Source organism: Schistocerca serialis, chromosome 1 (genome assembly GCF_023864345.2).
Source record: "Schistocerca serialis cubense isolate TAMUIC-IGC-003099 chromosome 1, iqSchSeri2.2, whole genome shotgun sequence".
In the NCBI taxonomy this organism is placed as follows: Eukaryota; Metazoa; Arthropoda; class Insecta; order Orthoptera; family Acrididae; genus Schistocerca; species Schistocerca serialis.
In genome coordinates this window covers 327,102,326-327,122,415 of record NC_064638.1, presented here as the reverse complement: position 1 = coordinate 327,122,415, position 20,090 = coordinate 327,102,326, and the positions used below count along the sequence as shown (strand labels likewise).

Here is a 20,090-nt window from a genome sequence, read left to right as displayed (position 1 = left end):
GAATCTCATCCTCCCGAGTACAAGTTCAGTGTACTAACCACTGTGCCAGCTCGTTCGGTCTTAAAGTTCATATAAGCTGTCATTTCTATTGAATTATTATTATCGTTATTATTATTACACAGTTCAGTCACATTAACGTGACAGCCTGTCAAAAGCTTGAACAACCACCTTTTGCAGCGCGGACGTCCAGGAAGAGAGTGAATGGAGATTCTGGAAGGTATCGACGGGGATGTAGAAAAATATCGACACAACCGCCTTGACTAAGTGCGCTCGGATTCATGGCTGATGATCCACAGTGCGAACAGGGACGTACAAAGCGAACCGTGTGACATGTTGCATTGTCCTGCTGGTAGATGCTATCGTACCGGGAAGACACCACATGAATTTAGACTGAACATCGTCTCTAAGCTTAGGTGCGTTCTTGTGTTGACACATTGTGCCTTCCAGGACGACGAGATGATCTAGAGAATGCCACGAAAACTTTCCCATTCTTGCAGGGTGATTTCAAACTTTCACGCCATACACACCAATAGCCGTCTTTCCGATGCAGCATAAAATGTGATTCGTCTGAAAAGGTCACCTATCGGCACTCTGTGGACGTTCAGTTGCAGTATTGGCGTGCAAATTCCAGCCTTCGTCGCCGATGAAAAGCAATCAATCAAATGGTTCAAATGGCTCTGAGCACTATGGGACTTGACTGATGACCATAGATGTTAAGTCCCATAGTGCTCAGAGCCATTCGAACCATTCACTATGGGACTTAATATCTGAGGTCATCAGTCCCCTAGACTTAGAACTATTTAAACCTTGCTAAGCTAAGGACATCACACACATCCACGCCCGAGGCAGGATTCGAACCTGCGACCGTAGCAGCAGCGCGGTTGTGGACTGAAGCGGCTAGAACCGCTCGGCCACAAAGGCCGGCAGCAATCAAACATCATGGGTGCATGAACCAGGCACGGGCTAGGAAGGTCCATCCGCACCAACGTTCGTTGAACCGTCTTTGGGGAGACGGTGTTCCTAGCGAACAGTCGCTTAACAGTTGCGCTTCTATTCGCCCATACACATCTCCACAGCCACGTTCACCCTTGCCTTCCATGACCGGTCCTGCACCACAGTTGCCTCGGCGCTGGTTTAAGAGAGCGCCATTTTGCCATGCACGGTATAGTTTAATCACGGCGTCACGTGAACAGTTTACAAACGTAGCCGTTTCGGAAATGCTTCCATCTTCGGCCTGAACGTCAATTATCATGCCCTTTAAGACGTTAGATAAATCGATCCCGTTTCCCATTACGACGACGACTTCCTGTTTTCCGTGTCCTCCGGACACCTTACAATTCCCTCCACAGCTAGTGGTGCCACCTGCCATCTGCAGTGGTTATTAGACGTTGTCATAAAACGCAGGTGGTGATCACAGTAACGTGACTGGACCGTGTGTTCTCTTAGAGCGAACAGCTACTTCTCAGTTCCAAATTTAATAGCCTCGATTCAGATGTGTTATATCATGGACATAATTAAAAATTCAGTGGTGCAAGCGATGTGCCTAGGGAAAGCTGTATCCTGAGCACACTCTTGATTACTGACCTCTCAGCCTCTTTCCAAAACTACTGCATCCATTTAAAGTCTGATTACTGTAGTTAAGGCTTCGTCCTTTCCACAGTTTTTGCCCTCCAGTACTTCCATCCATTACGAAATGGACGATTAATTGAAGCCTCAGTATGTGTCCTATCAACCGATCGCGTCTTTTAGTCAAATGGCTACACGTTTCTTTTCTCTTCTGTTTCCTCCATACTAAGGGCACAATCGAGACAAACTTTTCTCCTTTTCCCGCTTTACTTATACAGTTCCTTTGGTTTTTTTTTCAGTTAATAAGTAAAAGTAAAAGAAGCTCAACGTCCAGTCGACGACGAGCTCAGTTTGCGATGGAAGGAAGAATGAGAAACCCACCGTGCTCTATTCAGCAGAAAATATTGGCATTTTTCTCTGGATGAATGGAAGTGGAATTCAACCCCATCCTCCCGAACGGCAGTCCAGTGTGCTAGCCGGTACGACACTTCCCCTGGTATTTAGTAATGACAAGGAGTATTTAAAGTCCTAAAGTCCTACTAAATCCTCTGCTTTTGTTACCGTATCTGTGTATACACACTAAGGAAAAAAAAAGACGCATCACGAAGGAATTATCGGAATGGGACGGTAATAGGTAGATATGATGTACATATCCAGATAAACAAACGATTACAATTTCGGAAAAATTAGATGATTTATTCAATAGAGAGAACTTAAAAAATTGTGCAAGTCATTAATGCATTGGTTCACCTCTGGCTCTTATGTAAGCAGTTATTCGGCTTTGCATTGATTGACAGGCTTGTTGGGCGTCCTCCTGAGGGTTGTCGTGCGAAGTACTGTCCAATTAGCTTTCTGGATCTTGGAATCCTGAGATGATTGGGGGACGCTGCCTAAGCTCCGAACGTTCTCAATTGGGGAGAGATTCCGGGTGGCCACGGTGGGGTTTGGCAAGCACGAGAACAAGCAGTAGAAACTCTCGCCGTATGCGAGCGGGCTTTATCTTACTGAGTTATAAGCCCAGGGTAGTTTACCACGAAGGGCAACAAAAGGGTGCTTAGAATATCGTCGACCTACCGCTGTGGTGTAAGGGTGCCACGTATGACAATCAAGGGGGTCCTGCAATGAAATCAAATGGCAGCTCAGACCATCACTTCTGGCTGGGGGGCCGTGTGGTGGCGACAGTCACGTTGGTATCCCACCATTGTCCAGGGATCTCCAGACACGTTTCAACGTTTCAGACCCGGAATGTCATTGACTGGAGTAGATCTGAGCTCTGATGACCAGCGAAGACATGTCAGAAGACAAACTGGACAGCGATGAAATACCAACCTGACTGTCACCCACCATACTACCCGACAACCAGGAACGGTGGTCTGGGATACCATTTCATTTCATAGCAAGACCGCTTTGGTTGTCATCCGCGGTACCGTTACACCAGAGCGGTACGTCGACGATATTCTACGCTCTGTTTTGTTGTCTTTTATGGAAATCTATCCAGGGTTTATACTTCAGCAAGGTAATACCCGCCTGCACACGGTGAGAGTTTCCACTCCTTGTCTCCATGCTTGCCAAATCCTACCTTGGCCTGTTAGGTCTCTCCCAAATTGAGAACGTTCGAAGCATTAGGGCAAGGCTCTCCAACTAGCTCCGAATTTTGACGATCTAAAGCGCCAATTGAACAGAATTTGCCTCGATATACCTCAGCAAACATCCAACAACTCTGTCAAGTAATGTTACGCCGAATATCTGCTTGTACAAGGGCCATAGCTGGTCCAATGCTTAACTGACTTTCTCAGTTTTTGAAGCTATTTCTCTTCGCTAAATCATGTCATTTTTCTGAAACTGTAAACATTTGTTTGTCTGGACACGTACATCACATCTACTGCATTCCTTCCATTCGCATAATTACACGTGGTGTGTCTTTTTTTGTCCTAGAGTATATTTTTGTGTTTTCAGTTAATCGTGTAGCTGTAATTTACCTGTTGTTGTTGTTGTGGTCTTCAGTCCTGAGACTGGTTTGATGCAGCTCTCCATGCTACTCTGTCCTGTGCAAGTACCTACTGCAACCTACATTCTTCTGAATCTGTTCAGTGTATTCATCTCTTGGTCTCCCTCTACGATTTTTACCCTTCGCACTGCCCTCCAATACTAAATTGGTGATCCCTTGATGCCTCAGAACATGTCCTACCAACCGATCCCTACTTCTAGTCAAGTTGTGCCACAAACTCCTTGTCTCCCCAATTCTATTCAATATCTGTTCATTAGTTATGTGATCTATCCATCTACAATCTTCAGCATTCTTCTGTAGCACCACATTTCGAAAGCTTCTATTCTCTTCTTGTCCAAACTATTTATCGTCCATGTTTCACTTCCATACATGGCTACACTCCATACAAATACTTTCACAAACGACTTTCTGACACTTAAATCTATACTGGATGTTAACAAATTTCTCTTCTGCAGAAACGCTTTCCTTGTCATTGCCAGTCTACATTTTATATCCTCTCTACTTCGACCGTCATCAGCTATTTTGCTCCCCAAATAGCAAAACTCCTTAATACTCTCATTTCCTAATCTAATTCCCTCAGCATCACCCGACTTAATTCGACTACATTCCATAATCCTCGTTTTGCTTTTGTAGATGTTAATCTTATATCCTCCTTTCAAGACACTTTCCATTCCGTTCAACTGCTCTTCCAAGTCCTTTGCTGTCTCTGATAGAATTACAACGTCATCGGCCAACCTCAAAGGTTTTATTTCTTCTCCATGGATTTTAATACCTACTCCGAATTTTGTTTTGTTTTCTTTACTGCTTGCTCAATATACAGATTGAATAACATCGGGGAGAGGCTACAACCCTGTCTCACTCGCTTCCCAACTACAGCTTCCCTTTCATGTCCCTCGACTCTTATAACTGCCATCTGGTTTCTGTGTAATTAATTTATACCTTAAGTGCCATAGTGCTCAGAGCCATTTGAACCAATTAATTTATACGTTATGTCCACTCAGGTCAACAACGATGGCAGGTGAACTGCAGATGTCGAGCCAATTATCGTCTTCACTATGTTGTCTTCACTAACTTACACACATAATCAAGCACCGTAACATCCGAAAGGCTTTCATACTATTATCTGGGACATACTGAGAAAGAGTCAAATAAAAAATTGCTTCAGTCAGTCGATTTAGTTCAAGGTTTGCGAACTATTTTCCTTGGGTGTAAGGCAAATGTCGGAAACAGAGATGCCCTTCCAAATACTGAAGGTTGTGGTACCCTCCGTCGCACTACCACCTCACTTGATATTTGTAAAGCTCTGGCCCCCAGAATGGGTCCCACAGCCCTCGAACAGATTGCTCTATTCATGAATGAAGTGAAAGAAAAGTATAAAAAAGTCAGATCAACGTAAATCATATGATAAACACGGTCCGTTTAAATAATAGATTAGAGATCATAAGAATTAATAGAAATTTTTATTTTACGCCGTCGGTTAGTTTTACTGACAAGGGGAGGCCACGACGTTTGGAACGGGGATTTACTGCAAACTTCGTACACTCGTAGTACTCCATGAGGACAACAAAATGTGTAAGCAGTAGCGCGCACTTCTCAAGCATTACTAAGAAAATCGCAAGATAATTTCGGTCGTCAAATATGCATCTGTGAGTGGCCATTTAAACCGTGAAGCGGCTGCAGCCGAGTGGTGCCGGGACGGTAGCTCAGCGTGTTCGGTCTGAGGGTTAGCTTTCCTTTATAATATAAAAACTGAGCGAACGGATGAACGAAGAAACTGAACGGGTGTCGTCGGACGTCCACCCTGAACAAATTCAACGAACAATATAGAACAAAATGTTTTTTTTTTTTAAAAAGAAAAAGGAAGTGGTTGGCGTTCAAGCCGCTGGATCGCTGGATCGAGTTCCGTTCCTTAGTTCTTCTTTAATTTTCAACACAGTCATTTTCTTTACTATTTATATTACAATTGATGTAATGGGAAAAATACGTGTAATCGGATGAAATTTTATTAAATTTACCATGTTATTTGGCAGTCTACTAATTTTTATTATCACAAATAATATAATATTCATAAGTATCGACTAGTAAAAGACCAAACGCATTAAGTGATACTGAAAATGTAAAAAGTTCATCCGATTACACGTATTTTCCCCACTATATCAACTGTAATGTAAATAATAAAGAAAATGACTGTATTGAAAATAAAAAACGACTGACGAACGGAACTCGATCCAACGATCCAGCGGCTTGAAGCCAAAAACTTTTTTTTTATATTTTGTTCTATATTGTTAGTTGAATTTGTTCAGAGCAGACGTCCGATGACACCCGTTCAGTCTATTCGTTCATCCGTTCGCTCAGTTTTTTTTATTAGAAAAGGAAGCAAACGCTCTGACCGAACACGCGGAGCTACCGTGCCGGCACCACTTGGCTGTGCCTGCCGGGGTGGCCGAGCGGTTCTAGGCGCTACAGTCTCGAACCGCGCGACCGCTACGGTCGTAGGTTCGAATCCTGCCTCGGGCATGGATGTGTTTGATGTCCTTAGGCTAGTTAGGTTTAAGTAGTTCTAAGTTCTAGGGGAGTGATGACCTCAGAAGTTAAGTCCCATAGTGCTCAGAGCCATTTGAACAATTTTTGAACCACTTGGCTGCAGCCGCTTCATGGTTAAAATGGCCACGCACAGATATATATTCGACGAGCGATATTATCTTGCGATTTTCTCAATAACGCTTGAGAAGTACGCGCTACTGCTTACACATTTTGTTGTCCTCATGGAGTACTACGAGTGTACGAAGTTTGCAGTAAATCCCCGTTCCAAACGTCGTGGCCTCCCCTTGTGAGTCAAAGTGGGCAGTTGGTTGCCATTGCCGAGAATTCAAGCTGTCGCTTGCAGTGTACCTCTATGAGGCTCACCTGGAAGCCGCGCATGGGCGCCCTCTTGTCGAAGCCGTCGTCATCGTCGGCGTCGTCCTTCTTGCCGCGGACGCCGTGGAAGCCAAGCGAGGGGGCGCGCTTGTCCAGCTCGTCCAGGTCGTCCTTCTTGCCGCGCACGCCGTGGAATCCAAGCAGCGGCGCGCGCTTCTCCAGCAGCGCATCCTTGCCGTCGCCGTCGCCGCCAGCAGTGCGCATGCGCAGGAAGGCGGCGGCGTCGGCCGGGCCCCGCTGCTCGCCCGCGTCCGGGCCCTGGCCCGCGGCGCCCTCACATGCCACCAGCGCCGCCACCAGCAGCAGCGCGCCCACGCGGCACATGCTGCAAACACGCACGACGGGACACTCAGGCGGCTGCTGGTGGCAACATCGCGGTTACAACAGCACCTGCCTGCAGGGTAGTTACGAGGGTCACTCCAAAAGAAATACGCACTATTTTTGTAAAAATACAGTTTTCATTCTGCATGTGTGAAAGTTTTACAGTGTGTAGATACATCCTTCCCGCTTGTTTACAAACTTAGTTCAACTTGTTCCCTTGAGTGGCGCCGTCACAGCATGTCTTCAAGATGGCTGCTACACTTGACGTTCGTCAGGCAATCATCATAGGCCGCACCACCAGCTCCTTTCGTCTACACGATTTCTACCTCACCCTTTATGGTCGTCCCATCCAGCTCACCCCCAACCTGAGATACCTCGGCCTCACCCTCGACCGACACCTCACCTGGACCCCTCACCTACAGACCATCCGCAGAAAGCCCATTCCCGCCTCAGCCTTCTGAAACTCCTGTCTGGCCGGACATGGGGATTGCATCCTTCTACCATCCTCCACACCTACAAATCCCTCATCCATCCTATCCTCTGTTATGCCAACGTTGCCTGGATCTCCGCACCCACCTACTTTTTCAAGGCCCTCCAAATCCTCGAACGCCATGCGCTCTGCCTTGCTTCTGTATCCACCTTCTTTCCTCCACACGGCTCCTGTATGAACTCATCCCCTTCCCCCATCTCCTCCTGTTCCTCCAACATCTCTGCATCCCTTACATTGTCCACAGGTTTGATCCCTCCCACCCTCTGGTTTCCTCCTTCCTCTCTACCCCCCGCACTTGTTGCACCTCTATCGCTGTATCCCTACTTCTCTCCATCTCCACACCCTCTATCTCCTTCATCAGGGCAATTTCCAGTGCCTCCCCCTCCCAGATGATGGACTTCGCTGTGACATCTACCCTTCCTTCCAATTATAACCTGGCCTTGTTCCCCCCCCCCCCCACCTGCCCAGGGCCCCCTTTTTCCTCTCCTCTCCTTCTCCCAGAGCAGAATTTCTTCCTTCCCCCCCCTGAGACCCTCCACCCCATCCTTGCCTCTTTCCTTCCCACATCCCTCCCTACCTGGCCCTCTTCAGCGCGCCCCCTGCCCATCTCCCCCCCTCTTCCTCTCCCTCCCTCCCTTCTTCCAATCTCCCTCATCGCCTTGCGCCTGGCAGCTCCTCCGTTTTGATCATCGTCGGTGTGCCACATCAGTGTTGTGTTTAGTGCTGTTTCTTCTGTGCGTCAAGAGGTGTGATTTTAATTGTGTACTGCCTTGCGATTCGCCGTCGGTGTTTGTTCTGTGCTACGCCATCCGTCGATACCGTTTATGCTCCAGTCATACTGTGCCTTGTGTTCTTTTAATTGTCCCAGTGTGTGGTTTTTTTGTGTGCACTACATTTTTACGGTTTTTATCTCCATTTTACAGTCGCCCCTTTTTTTGTCTATTGCCTTCCATAATGTTCCCCCTTTTTTATATCTATGTTTACCATGTTTTCTCCTTTGTATACTTTTAATTGTCTTCTATTGTTTGTTCTATGTCTTTTGGTTGAAGAGCAGTGCGTAAGCTGCTGCCAGCCCGCCCCGATGGGGAATTGAAATACAATAAAGGAAAAAAAATTGACGTTCGTCAGAAGCAACGTGCTGTCATAGAATACCTGTGCTGTGAAAACGAGACAGTGGGAAACATCCACAAGAGGTTGAAAAAGGTGCATGGAGATACTGCTGTCGATCGCAGTACAGTTAGTCGATGGGCAAGCAGGTTTGGTGATGAAAGTGGGCACGGCAATATTGAGGATTGTCCTCACAGCGCAGGCCTCGTACTGCACACACTCCAGACAATGTGCAGAGAGTTAACGAATTGGTGACTGCTAACAGACGCATCACAGTGAACGACTTATCATGCTACGTTGGCATAGGGGAAGGAAGTGTTTGCAGAATACTGAAAGTGTTGGCGTTAAAAAGGTTTGTGCCAGGTGGGTTCCCAGTATATTGACAGTGGCTCACAAAGAAACAAGAAAAACGGTATGCAGCGAGCTTTTGGAACAGTACGAGAATGGTGGAGATGAATTTCTTGGAACAATTCTGACAGGTGATGAAACATGGCTCCATCATTTTTCACCAGAGACGAAGAGCCAATCAATGGAGTGGCACCTTCCAAATACACCCAAGAAAAAAAATATTCAAAACCACACCTTCTGCTGGAAAAATTATGGCTATGGTGTTTATCGATTCCGAAGGACTCTTGCTTGTGAACATCATGATAAGTGGAACCACCATAAATTCTAATCCATATGTGATGACACTGCAAAAGGCAAAAGGAGGATGTTTTGCTATTGCACTACAATGCACAGCCACATGTCAGTAAAAAAACCATGTAAGCGATCACAAAACTCGGATACACAACACTGAAACACCCGCCTTACAGTCCTGACCTGGCTCCATGTGACTATCACCTCTTTGGAAAACTGAAAGACTCTCTTCGTGGAACAAGGTTTGAAGACGATGACTCTCTTGTGCACGCTGCCAAACAGTGGTTCCAACAGGTTGATTCAGAATTTTACCGTGCGGGTATACAGGCGCTGGTTCCAAGACGGCGTAAGGCAGTGGAGAGGGATGGAAATTATGTGGAGAAATGAAAATATTGTTCCTGAAGGATGTATCTACACACTGTAAAACTTTCAACATGTAGAATAAAAGATGGATTGAAAAAGTAGTGTGCATTTTTTTGGAGTGACCCTTGTACAAGGGAAATGTGGCTACTCACAAGGGCCCTGTGTGGGCTGTAATTATCTTGCGGCAGCGCAATTTGGTAGATATTCTGAAGCGTTAATGCGGAACCGACGTACATTTGACAAAGAATTAGTTCCAAAGGTGGCCACCAGGTGTATATCCGGCGCTGTGAATGTAAGAAAGACGTATTGAAATGTTTCGACATGTAAAGGATTAGGTACAGGACACCAGCAGAAAAGGTCAAACAAGTGAGAATGACACAATGTTGATTCTATTATTAACCACCTGTCACACAATTTGTTCAACGAGAACACCGGTGACGTCGACGAGTTGCTGCATCCGCAAAACGACGTGATCAACAGCTGCTCGCAACACTATGGGTGGAACATAAGTAACGTTCTTTTCGGCATCCCCAGAGCCAAAGATCAGATACATTGAGATCAGAATACCTTGCAGGCCATGCATCTGTTAAACCTCTGGAGATAACACGTTGCATTAAGCAGACTTTGCACTGGGCGAACAACATGAGATTTTGCCCCATCTTGCGTGAAAACAGAGATTTCTACACAGCTGCGCTCTTCCAAAGCACGAATCACATGATGTTCAAAAGGAGGTCTCGATAACTTGCAAGCATCACGATACACCTGGCATATACTATGGGTGTATTCTCTACAAAGAAGAACAGACAGAGAATAAAGGCGTTCGTGAATACATAGCACAAAACCACATGCGGCTATTGCAGTCCCTTCGTTGACAAATTTTTGACCCCCCCCCCAACCAGTGGAGGGTTAGGTAAGAGATCCATGACTAGGGAATTTGTTGCTAGTGCACTCGAGCAAATGTAATTTCGATGGATTGCTCATGCGCTGCCTGCGATATGTAAGTTATAAGAGAATCGCAGACCAGAGAGCGGTGTTGGCTGCAGTAAGAGCAGTGTCTGTAGGAGTAAGTAGTAGCTAACAGTGTGGTGTATGGAGTTGGCGGGACCGGTCGTGGGGAGCGATCGCGGTGCCTGAGCGATGTAGTATAACGTAAAAGCAGCCGCGCGCATATGTAGTTTGTTACAACAAAATTTGTACTATTGTTATATCAAGTCCCATGTAAATGTTTTAAAAAAACCTTTTAATAATAATCTTTTTTATAAAATTAACTCTTGGACAATCATTCGTCTGAATTTAAAGAATTTACTAATTTCTGCAATCCATGGTCATCCCGATTAACGTAAAGAAAAATCAGCTGTTTCTTTTTATACATGACAAATCTAGCGGCCAGCATTTCACTGGGCTGTGCCAGAAAAATTTATTATAGGAGCAGATATATACGCGTTATCCGGTGACTTCATTGAGGTAAGAAGTTTCAATTTATTCAGAATGATCTTTCAGGGCCATGACGCAGCACTGTTGACGTCCAAATTTACCGGTTTAGATTCACACTCAGTTAAATAGTGAAAGGTTATATGTGAGGCACAATTTTATTGAGAGATTAGTCACGTTATTATTGCTTGGTTACGGAATAATAAACTATTGCGAGGTTGCGGAATGTCAATGATATACTTATTTTATCTGTTAGGAGGTTACACGCTGTTTAACATTATCCCAAATCCGGCACTTTTGCACGCTATAGTGTAAAATGTGTCTCGTCACTTTATAGAATGTTGCCCTGCCACATGTCATCGACTTCGATCTGGTGCTAGAAACAGAAGAGCAAATTTAGAATGTTGCTGCAAATCATGATGTTTCATCTGGACCTTGTAGGCCTATCAGTATAAAATAAACTGCAAACTTTCGGACTGTTGACCACGAGATAGGCAGTTATCGTCAGACAGAATGAGCACAAGCATTACCCGGGCACATGCTGCATGGTCGGTTACAGCATCCACCAGGTTAGGACGCCTTCCACTTCCGGTTGCTACAACAAGTTCACTGTGTTTTCGTATTTCTTTATCACCTTCTTTAATCCATTTAATGTCATGGGACCCTTCGTCAGACCTTTCAGTCGGCGGTATTCTCTCAATGCAGCACTGTAATTGCTGGTGTTCATATAACGCAGTTTCACTAACAACGCACCGCCTCTCTTCTCGATAGCCATATTGTTCACGCACATTTGGCTCGTCAAATGATACTGTGGACGTTATAATGTCGTATAAACAGAGTACAGTGCCAGATTTGCATCTGAAGGTCACGATGGAACTAATTTGTTTTCCAGTGTCAATCGGTTCCGCAGTAAAGCATTAGAATATTTACCAAATTTCGCTGCCATACGATATTTGTAGCACACACTGGATCTCCGTGAGGCAGCTGCACTTTGATTATAGCCACCTCGTACGCTGGAGCTCATCACAAAATCAAAGAAAAATTACATAGTTGTGCATTTGATACTGATGAAAGAGCATCATGCATTTTCCGTAGCGAAATAGTCGACCTTCTAGCTAAAAAAAAGTATTTTAGAAGGACACGTCCCTCCAACATCAGTACCTCATACTGATTACAAACCTATGAAAAGAAAGCTGGATACTGCAACTGGATCCGTGAATGGCGTGTACCTCAGCAACATAAGGGCATACACCTAGTGGCCATATAGTCGAAAATTTCTCGTCGATTATAGATCGATTGTCAAGCTAAGGAAACCTCATGTGACGTCCATATTTCGTAGGCGGCTGGGACAGGGATGTTACTCTACACATTGTCGTCTACTAAAAAACCCGCTTCCTGGAAGTTATGATCAGGATCAAACGAGACCGATTTGACTCATATGATATAGGTATGATCTAAGTACAAGGAAGCACAAGTGGTCTATAGGAAACTGTTCGCAATGAGTTCTCCTCTGCATGCAAGTGCTACATCCTTGCTCTACAGACTCTTAGCTACATCTTACATTCTCATTGAAGGAGAGAGTGATCAAATATAGAGATCTTAATATTAAAAAAAACATTCCAAAAAAATTTCAGTTGTCCAGACCGTGTACATTACAAAACAAAAAAAATGTGATACCTAATTTCAGCTGTCTAAGCGACCATCTCCAGAACACTCATGGTACAATAAATGTCAGCATACAGCGTACTAACATACCCTGCATCGTCTATGTAGCTTGGAGCTTCTCCTGATGCATGAAACTTGCAAGACATGCAATCTGTGGCAAAGGGTACATCGTCTTCCTTTTTCCTGCCTTTCTCTCATCAGCGCAGTCTCGGAATGAAGGTGGCAGGGGTAAAATACATGGAGCGAAAGGCTATTTACAATTTGTACAGAAAACAGATGGCAGTTATAAGAGTCGAGGGGCATGAAAGGGAAGCAGTGGTTAGGAAGGGAGTGAGACAAGGTTGTAGCCTATCCCCGATGTTATTCAATCTGTATATTGGACAAGCAGGAAAGGAAACAAAAGAAAAATTCAGAGTAGGAATTAAAATCCATGGAGAAGAAATAAAAACTTTGAGGTTCGCCTATGACATTGTAATTCTGTCAGAGACAGCGAAAGACCTGGAAGAGCAGTTGAACGGAATGGACAGTGTCTTGAAAGGAGGATATAAGATGCACATCAACAAAAGCAAAACGAGGACAATGGAATGTTGTCGAATTAAACTGGGTGATGCTGAGGGAATTAGATGAGGAAATGAGACACTTAAAGTAGTAAATGAGTTTTACTGTTTGGGGAGCAAAATAACTGATGATGGTCGAAATAGAGAGGATGTAAAATGTAGATTGGCAATGGCAAGGAAAGCTTTTCTAAAGAAGAGAAATCTGTTAACATCGAGTATAGATTTAAGTGTCAGGAAGTCGTTTCTGAAAGTATTTGTATGGAGCGTAGCCATGTATGGAAGTGAAACATGGACAATAAATAGGTTGAACAAGAAAATAGAAGCTTTCAAAATGTGGTGCTACAGAAGAAAGCTAAAAATTAGATGGGCACGTCACATAACTAATGAGGAGGTATTGAACAGAATTGGGGAGAAGAGAAATTTGTGGCACAACGTGACTAAAAGAAGGGATCGATTGGTGGGACATGTTCTGAGGCATCGAGGGATCACCAATTTAGTATTGGAGGGCAGCGTGCAAGGTAAAAATCGCAGAGGGAGACCACACTAAGCAGATTCAGAAGGATGTAGGTTGCAGTAGTACTGGGAGATGAAGAAGCTTGCACAGGATAGAGTGGCGTGGAGAGCTGCCTCAAACCAATCTGCGGACTGAAGACCACAACAACAACATGGCACGATTAGTTTAAGAGGGGGCTGGGTGCCCCCCCCCCCCAATTCCCCCAGGACAAAATGTGTGTACGCCAACTGTCTGCGTGCTTTGGTATTCAAACGAAAATGAGCGAAAGTTTCCCGAACGTTTGCGAATCCTGTAACTCTGAGGCAAGACGTGGGTACCAGCCCGATATTCACCGAGCCGGGTGAAAGCCAAATCCAGGCTGGCCGGCACACAGACCTCGTCGTCAATCCACCGGGCGGATTGGATCCCAGAAGTGGCGTTTTAACACGCACAGTAACCGGGCGGATGTCACTGAGGGTAAGTCATCCCGAAATAATCGATTTCCTCTCCTATTTCATTCATTTACTGAGCGAGGAAAAAACGACTATCTATATATGTTCCTGAATATCACTCTTCGCGCCAGTGCCCCGGATTAAATTCCAAGCCTCTCCGCTGTGTCTCATGAAGTGAGAGCATTTTAGACTGTTGATGGTGATCCATCTGTCGGATGTGGACGTTAAGCTATTCGAGGGGAGGTTTCATCTCTCACTTTCCTTCATCCATAAAAACACACACCCAACCAAATCCAAGCTGCACAAGCACTCAAGAAACTCATCTACATGGCACAGATGCACGCTTGACGCTTCACAGCAAGTCGGTGGAAGACAATGGGAAACTACCTCCACTAGGACCTTGCCTATAATAGCAACGCTGTTCAAATGTTCAATGTGAGTGAATTTCTAAGTGTCCAAACTGCTGAGGTCATCGGTCCCTAGATTTACACACTACTTTAACTTATGCTAAGAACAAGACACACACCCATGCCCCACGCCTCAAACCGCGCGGCCACTCCGCGCGGCAATAGCAACACTGGATTCCTACTCAGTCCCCGAGTATGGATTTACTTTGACTTGATATGCCTCTGTACGAGCCCCTGTCTTTCTTGTCATTGTAGTCTCTAGACAATATGTACGATGATATCAGGGTAATAGTCGCACTGTCATCGTCGAATACATGTTTTATAATTTACCCAACACGGTTTCGTGAGAATTACGCCAACTTTTTACCAAGGATCCCCATTTCAGTTGTCAAGTATTTCTGTTACACTCTGGCATTGGCTTCACCGACCTGTTACGAGCCTGTGAATTTTTTTGGTGTGTGTTGGTATGCGTAGTTGGTAAGGACTCCAAACAGTGGAACAACACTCCAGAACTGGCTGCACTAGCGTGGTGTATGCGTTGCAGTTTACCAGAACCCTGTGTTCCAGCTTTTTCAGTCAGTTCTTTCTAAACGTTTACTAATTGCTGAAAGACGATTGAAATAATTTTTTCCACTTTAAGGCGTATATCACTAGGTGCAATTTTGAAGCGCCAAATCTGTGACAGATCCCTTAACTGATGTCCTTAGGTTAGTTAGGTTTAAGTAGTTCTAAGTTCTAGGGGACTGATGACCTCAGATGTTAAGTCACTTAGTGCTCAGAGCCATTTGAACCTTAACTGATGAAAATACTGATTACGAGGGTTGTTCGGAAAGTAAGGAACGATCGGTCGCAAAATGGAAAATACAGTGAAAATCTGATGAAGCTTCGCTCAGATGTGTGAATCACTGTGTCTAGTACGCCCGTCGATCGCATCATGTCGCTCTTTTCTGTTCTGAGGTCACAGTGAGAACGTAAAGATGGCTAGAAATTAGCGTCTCCCGCCAATTTGAGGGCCTGGTGAAAGATGTCGCCTGAAGCTATGCAATCCACGTAACATAACTGCCATGCAGTTCGTTCTACACGGAAATTCTCGGTCGCATTCTGCAGGGGCAGTGAACGCAATGAAGATGCTCCTGCAGCGTTTTCGATGAGAAGTGTTTGATCACCCACAATACAGTCCGTAATTGGCTACCCTTGAGGTTGATCTCTGCTCAAATGAACTGCTGGCTATGAAGACAATATTTTGACACAGGCAACGACCTGCAGTCCAGAGTAGAAAATTGTCGAAAAGCACTGGCGGCTGTCTTCTATAACGAGGGAATTGAAAAGTTGGTACAACGCTACGACAGATGTCTAAATCTGAGCGGCGACTGTGTAGAGAAGTAGCTGGAAGGTGTAGCTAACCTTTGCAAATAAAACAGTTTTAATTTTCACTTTGGTTTCCATTTCGCGACCTTTCGTTCCTTACTTTCCGAATAGCCCTCGTACATTGAAGGGTCATACAAGATTGAGAAAGAAAAGAGTTTTATAAATTCATTCTTTCAGTTAGGCTCTTGTCACGTTATTTACACATTTCACTGGGACAACTAATGTAGGACAGAACCATTTCTCGCACAGAAACGGGTATAAAATTTAAAAATCTGGATTAAACACTCGACATTCCTATGTTCCTTTTTTTTATGAGGATGTTGGATTGAATCTGTTAGAAAGGAAAGGGCACGTCCCGTCCTGAATAGAATTTTCCTGTCCTGCTCCCTGTTCTGCAGGGCACATAAAATTAGCATACTAACTTCGGCTTTCAGCCGAGCTTAGCGCCGAGCAGGGACACGTATTGGATTAAAAACACTGGCTCGTCTCTTTAGAAGCGCATGTTGAGGCCCTCAGCTTAAGCGGTGTTATTAAAGAGAGAAATCACGTCGTAATGATAACAGACGTCATGGACTACAATTTAAATGGAAATTTTACGGAGCTGCACGTTTAGACAAAGCATTCGACGCTGGCACAGATGGAGAACATGAGTAGCATAACATTCTTGTTATTTATGGCCTTGTTGTTTTAGTAAACTGAGTGTGGAAGCAGGAAGAAGGAACCTAGCTGAAAGAAAATACGAGAGTAGTTTGATAAGTCTGGTAAAAAAGCAGGAAAAATGTTTGTTTTGTAAACAACTCAGTTTAGTTCTCGACATAGTCTCCTTTGAGGGATATACACTTGGTCCATTCTGTTTTCATTTGCGCTGCGGTCCAAATCCTCGTATGAAAATGTTTAATAAAGCACGAAACTCGGTTTCCTCCATTTTCAATCGCAATCGACATACTGAATAATTTAGAAAGCTGTCAGAAGTGAACTATAGGATGTGTATTGGTGAAATTCTTTATACGATCCTTGGAATAAACAGGCTTACCAACCAAGGAGGCACAACAAAAATGTTTCGCTCTTTCATAGAAATCTACCTGACTATGAAACCACCCTGTGGTATATGCATCCATCGGAGAGTGGAACAACTTTTGTGAACGTCCAATAATTCGAGATGGGCACTGAGAGGCATTCTTCCGTATGTTTCGCATTACATCTACATCTACATCTACATCCACATCTACATCTACATCTACATCCATACTCCGCAAGCCACCTGACGATGTGTGGCGGAGGGTACCCTGAGTACCTCTATCGGTTCTCCCTTCTATTCCAGTCTCGTATTGTTCTTGGAAAGAAGGATTGTCTGTATGCTTCTGTGTGGGCTCTAATCTCTCTGATTTTATCCTCGTGGTCTCTTCGCGAGATATACGTAGGAGGGAGCAATATACTGCTGGACTCTTCGGTGAAGGTATGTTCTCGAAACTTTAACAAAAGCCCGTACCGAGCTACTGAACGTCTCTCCTGCAGAGTCTTCCACTGGAGTTTATCTATCTGTAACGCTTTAACGATTACTAAATGATCCTGTAACGAAGCGCGCTGCTCTCCGTTGGATCTTCTCTATCTCTTCTATCAATCCTATCTGGTACGGATCCCACACCACTGAGCAGTATTCAAGCAGTGGGCGAACAAGCGTACTGTAACCTACTTCCTTTGTTTTCGGATTGCATTTCCTTAAGATTCTTCCAATGAATCTCAGTCTGGCGTCTGCTTTACCGACGATCAACTTTATATGATCATTCCATTTTAAATCACTCCTAATGCGTACTCCCAGATAATTTATGGAATTAACTGCTTCCAGTTGCTGACCTGCTATTTTGTAGCTAAATGATAAGGGATCTAACCTTCTATGTATTCGCAGCACATTACACTTGTCTACATTGAGATTCAATTGCCATTCCCTGTACCATGCGTCAATTCGCTGCAGATCCTCCTGCATTTCAGTACAATTTTCCATTGTTACAATCTCTCGATACGCCACAGTATCATCTGCAAAAAGCCTCAGTGAACTTCCGATGTCATCCACCAGGTCATTTATGTATATTGTGAACAGCAACAGTCCCATGATACTCCTCTGTGGCACACCTGAAATCACTCTTACTTCGGAAGACTTCTCTCCATTGAGAATGACATGCTGCGTTCTGTTATCTAGGAACTCCTCAATGCAATCACACAATTGGTCTGATAGTCTATATGCTCGTACTTTGTTCATTAAACGACTGTGGGGAACTGTATCGAACGCCTTGCGGAAGTCAAGAAACACGGCATCTACCTGTGAACCCGTGTCTATGGCCCTCTGAGTCTCGTGGACGAATAGCGCGAGCTGGGTTTCACACGATCGTCTTTTTCGAAACCCATGCTGATTCCTACAGAGTAGATTTCTAGTCTCCAGTAAAGTCATTATACTCGAACATAATACGTGTTCCAAAATTCTTCAACTGATCGACGTTAGAGATATAGGTCTATAGTTCTGCACATCTGTTCGACGTCCCTTCTTGAAAACGGGGATGACTTGTGCCCTTTTCCAATCTTTTGGAACGCTACGCTCTTCTAAAGACCTACGGTACACCGCTGCAAGAAGGGGGGCAAGTTCCTTCCCGTACTCTGTGTAAAATAGAACTGGTATCCCATCAGGTCCAGCGGCCTTTCCTCTTTTGAGCGATTTTAATTGTTTCTCTATCCCTCTGTCGTCTATTTCGATATCTACCATTTTGTCATCTGTGCAACAATCTAGAGAAGGAACCACAGTGCAGTCTTCCTCCGTGAAACAGCCCCGGAAAAAGACATTTAGCATTTCGGCCTTTAGTCTGTCATCCTCTGTTTCAGTACCATTTTGGTCACAGTGCGTCTGGACATTTTGTTTTGATCCACCTACCGCTTTGACATAAGACCAGAATTTCTTAGGATTTTCTGCCAAGTCAGTACATAGAACTTTACTTTCGAATTCATTGAACGCCTCTCGCATAGCCCTCCGCATACTACATTTCGCTTCGCGTAATTTTTGTTTGTCCGCAAGGCTTTGGCTATGTTTATGTTGGCTGTGAAGTTCCCTTTGCTTCCGCAGCAGTTTCCTAACTCGGTTGTTGTACCACGGTGGCTCTTTTCCATCTCTTACGATCTTGCTTGGCACATACTCATCTAACGCATATTGTACGATGGTTTTGAACTTTGTCCACTGATCCTCAACACTATATGTACTTGAGACAAAACTTTTGTGTTGGGCCGTGAGGTACTCTATAATCTGCTTTTTGTCACTTTTGCTAAACAGAAAAATCTTCCTACCTTTTTTCTTATTTCTATTTACGGCTGAAATCATCGATGCCGTAACCGCCTTATGATCGCTGATTCCCTGTTCTGCGTTAACTGTTTCAAATAGTTCGGGTCTGTTTGTCACCAGAAGCGCGGGACCTCGATCAGGACGCACATCTAACATTTCTATAGCGTATTCAGCAGCTGAATTTCTTATATTGGATTGGCGTAAGTATCGTGACCAGCCTGATGCGGATAATGAATTGCACAAGTATTAATATAAGCAAAGGATTTTCTGGTAGCATGGGTATTAACATAGGAGAAACATACTTTTTCCGGTTTCCCTATGGGGTCGGCATTGTTTTCTGTGTTGACGCAGTGTTAGTGGTATTTGGTTGTCTGTCTTTAAACGATTTTCAAATCCTATCACGGTTTGCCTGCGTATTTATGCAGCTTTATTCAGATAGTATTTATTATTGATATGTGACATTCCGAATTCGAATGTTGTGAGTCATGGTGAATGTGATAATAAAATATGAAGAATGCCTGGTCACGTGTAAGAGAGAGCCGCGAAGTCCAACGATTAACATGACGCGGCTGTGTGACTAAGATTCTGGATTCGCTTTCGAGAGGACGGCAGTTGAAATCACATTTTGATCTTTCGTGGCTTCCTTAAAGCACTTGAGACGGATATCGGAACGTTTCCTTTTTTAAAAAAAGTGACATGGCCGGATTCTTCAATATCTTTCCCATTTTCGATCGTGGCTGTAGTACAGCTATAAGGTTTATAATTTAAAACTACAAACAGCAACAATTAAGGTTTAAAATGTTTGTTTTAAACAAACCATTACCGATTTCTGATTTATTACAAATCCGTCTTCTGATGGGTGTTACAGGTTTCCTTTTGTAGTCATTATTTTTGTGCTCGGAGGTAAACAAAAGTTTTTTACGTACAAAATTCGATAAATTTTCGAGAAGTCTTTTGTTTCTTGTCGACCTTGATAGAACCA

At 44.2% G+C, this 20,090-nt stretch overlaps 1 protein-coding gene across 1 annotated transcript in view; it reads right to left on the bottom strand.

Annotated features, from left to right (window-relative positions):
* The window catches only part of LOC126470804 (uncharacterized), a 230,408-nt gene that overhangs the window by 49,410 nt on the left and 160,908 nt on the right, over positions 1 to 20,090 (bottom strand). The window contains exon 3 of the mRNA XM_050098852.1: positions 6,482 to 6,818. Within this exon, the coding sequence (XP_049954809.1) occupies positions 6,482 to 6,818 (337 nt within the window). The remainder of the gene's footprint in view (positions 1 to 6,481; positions 6,819 to 20,090) is intronic.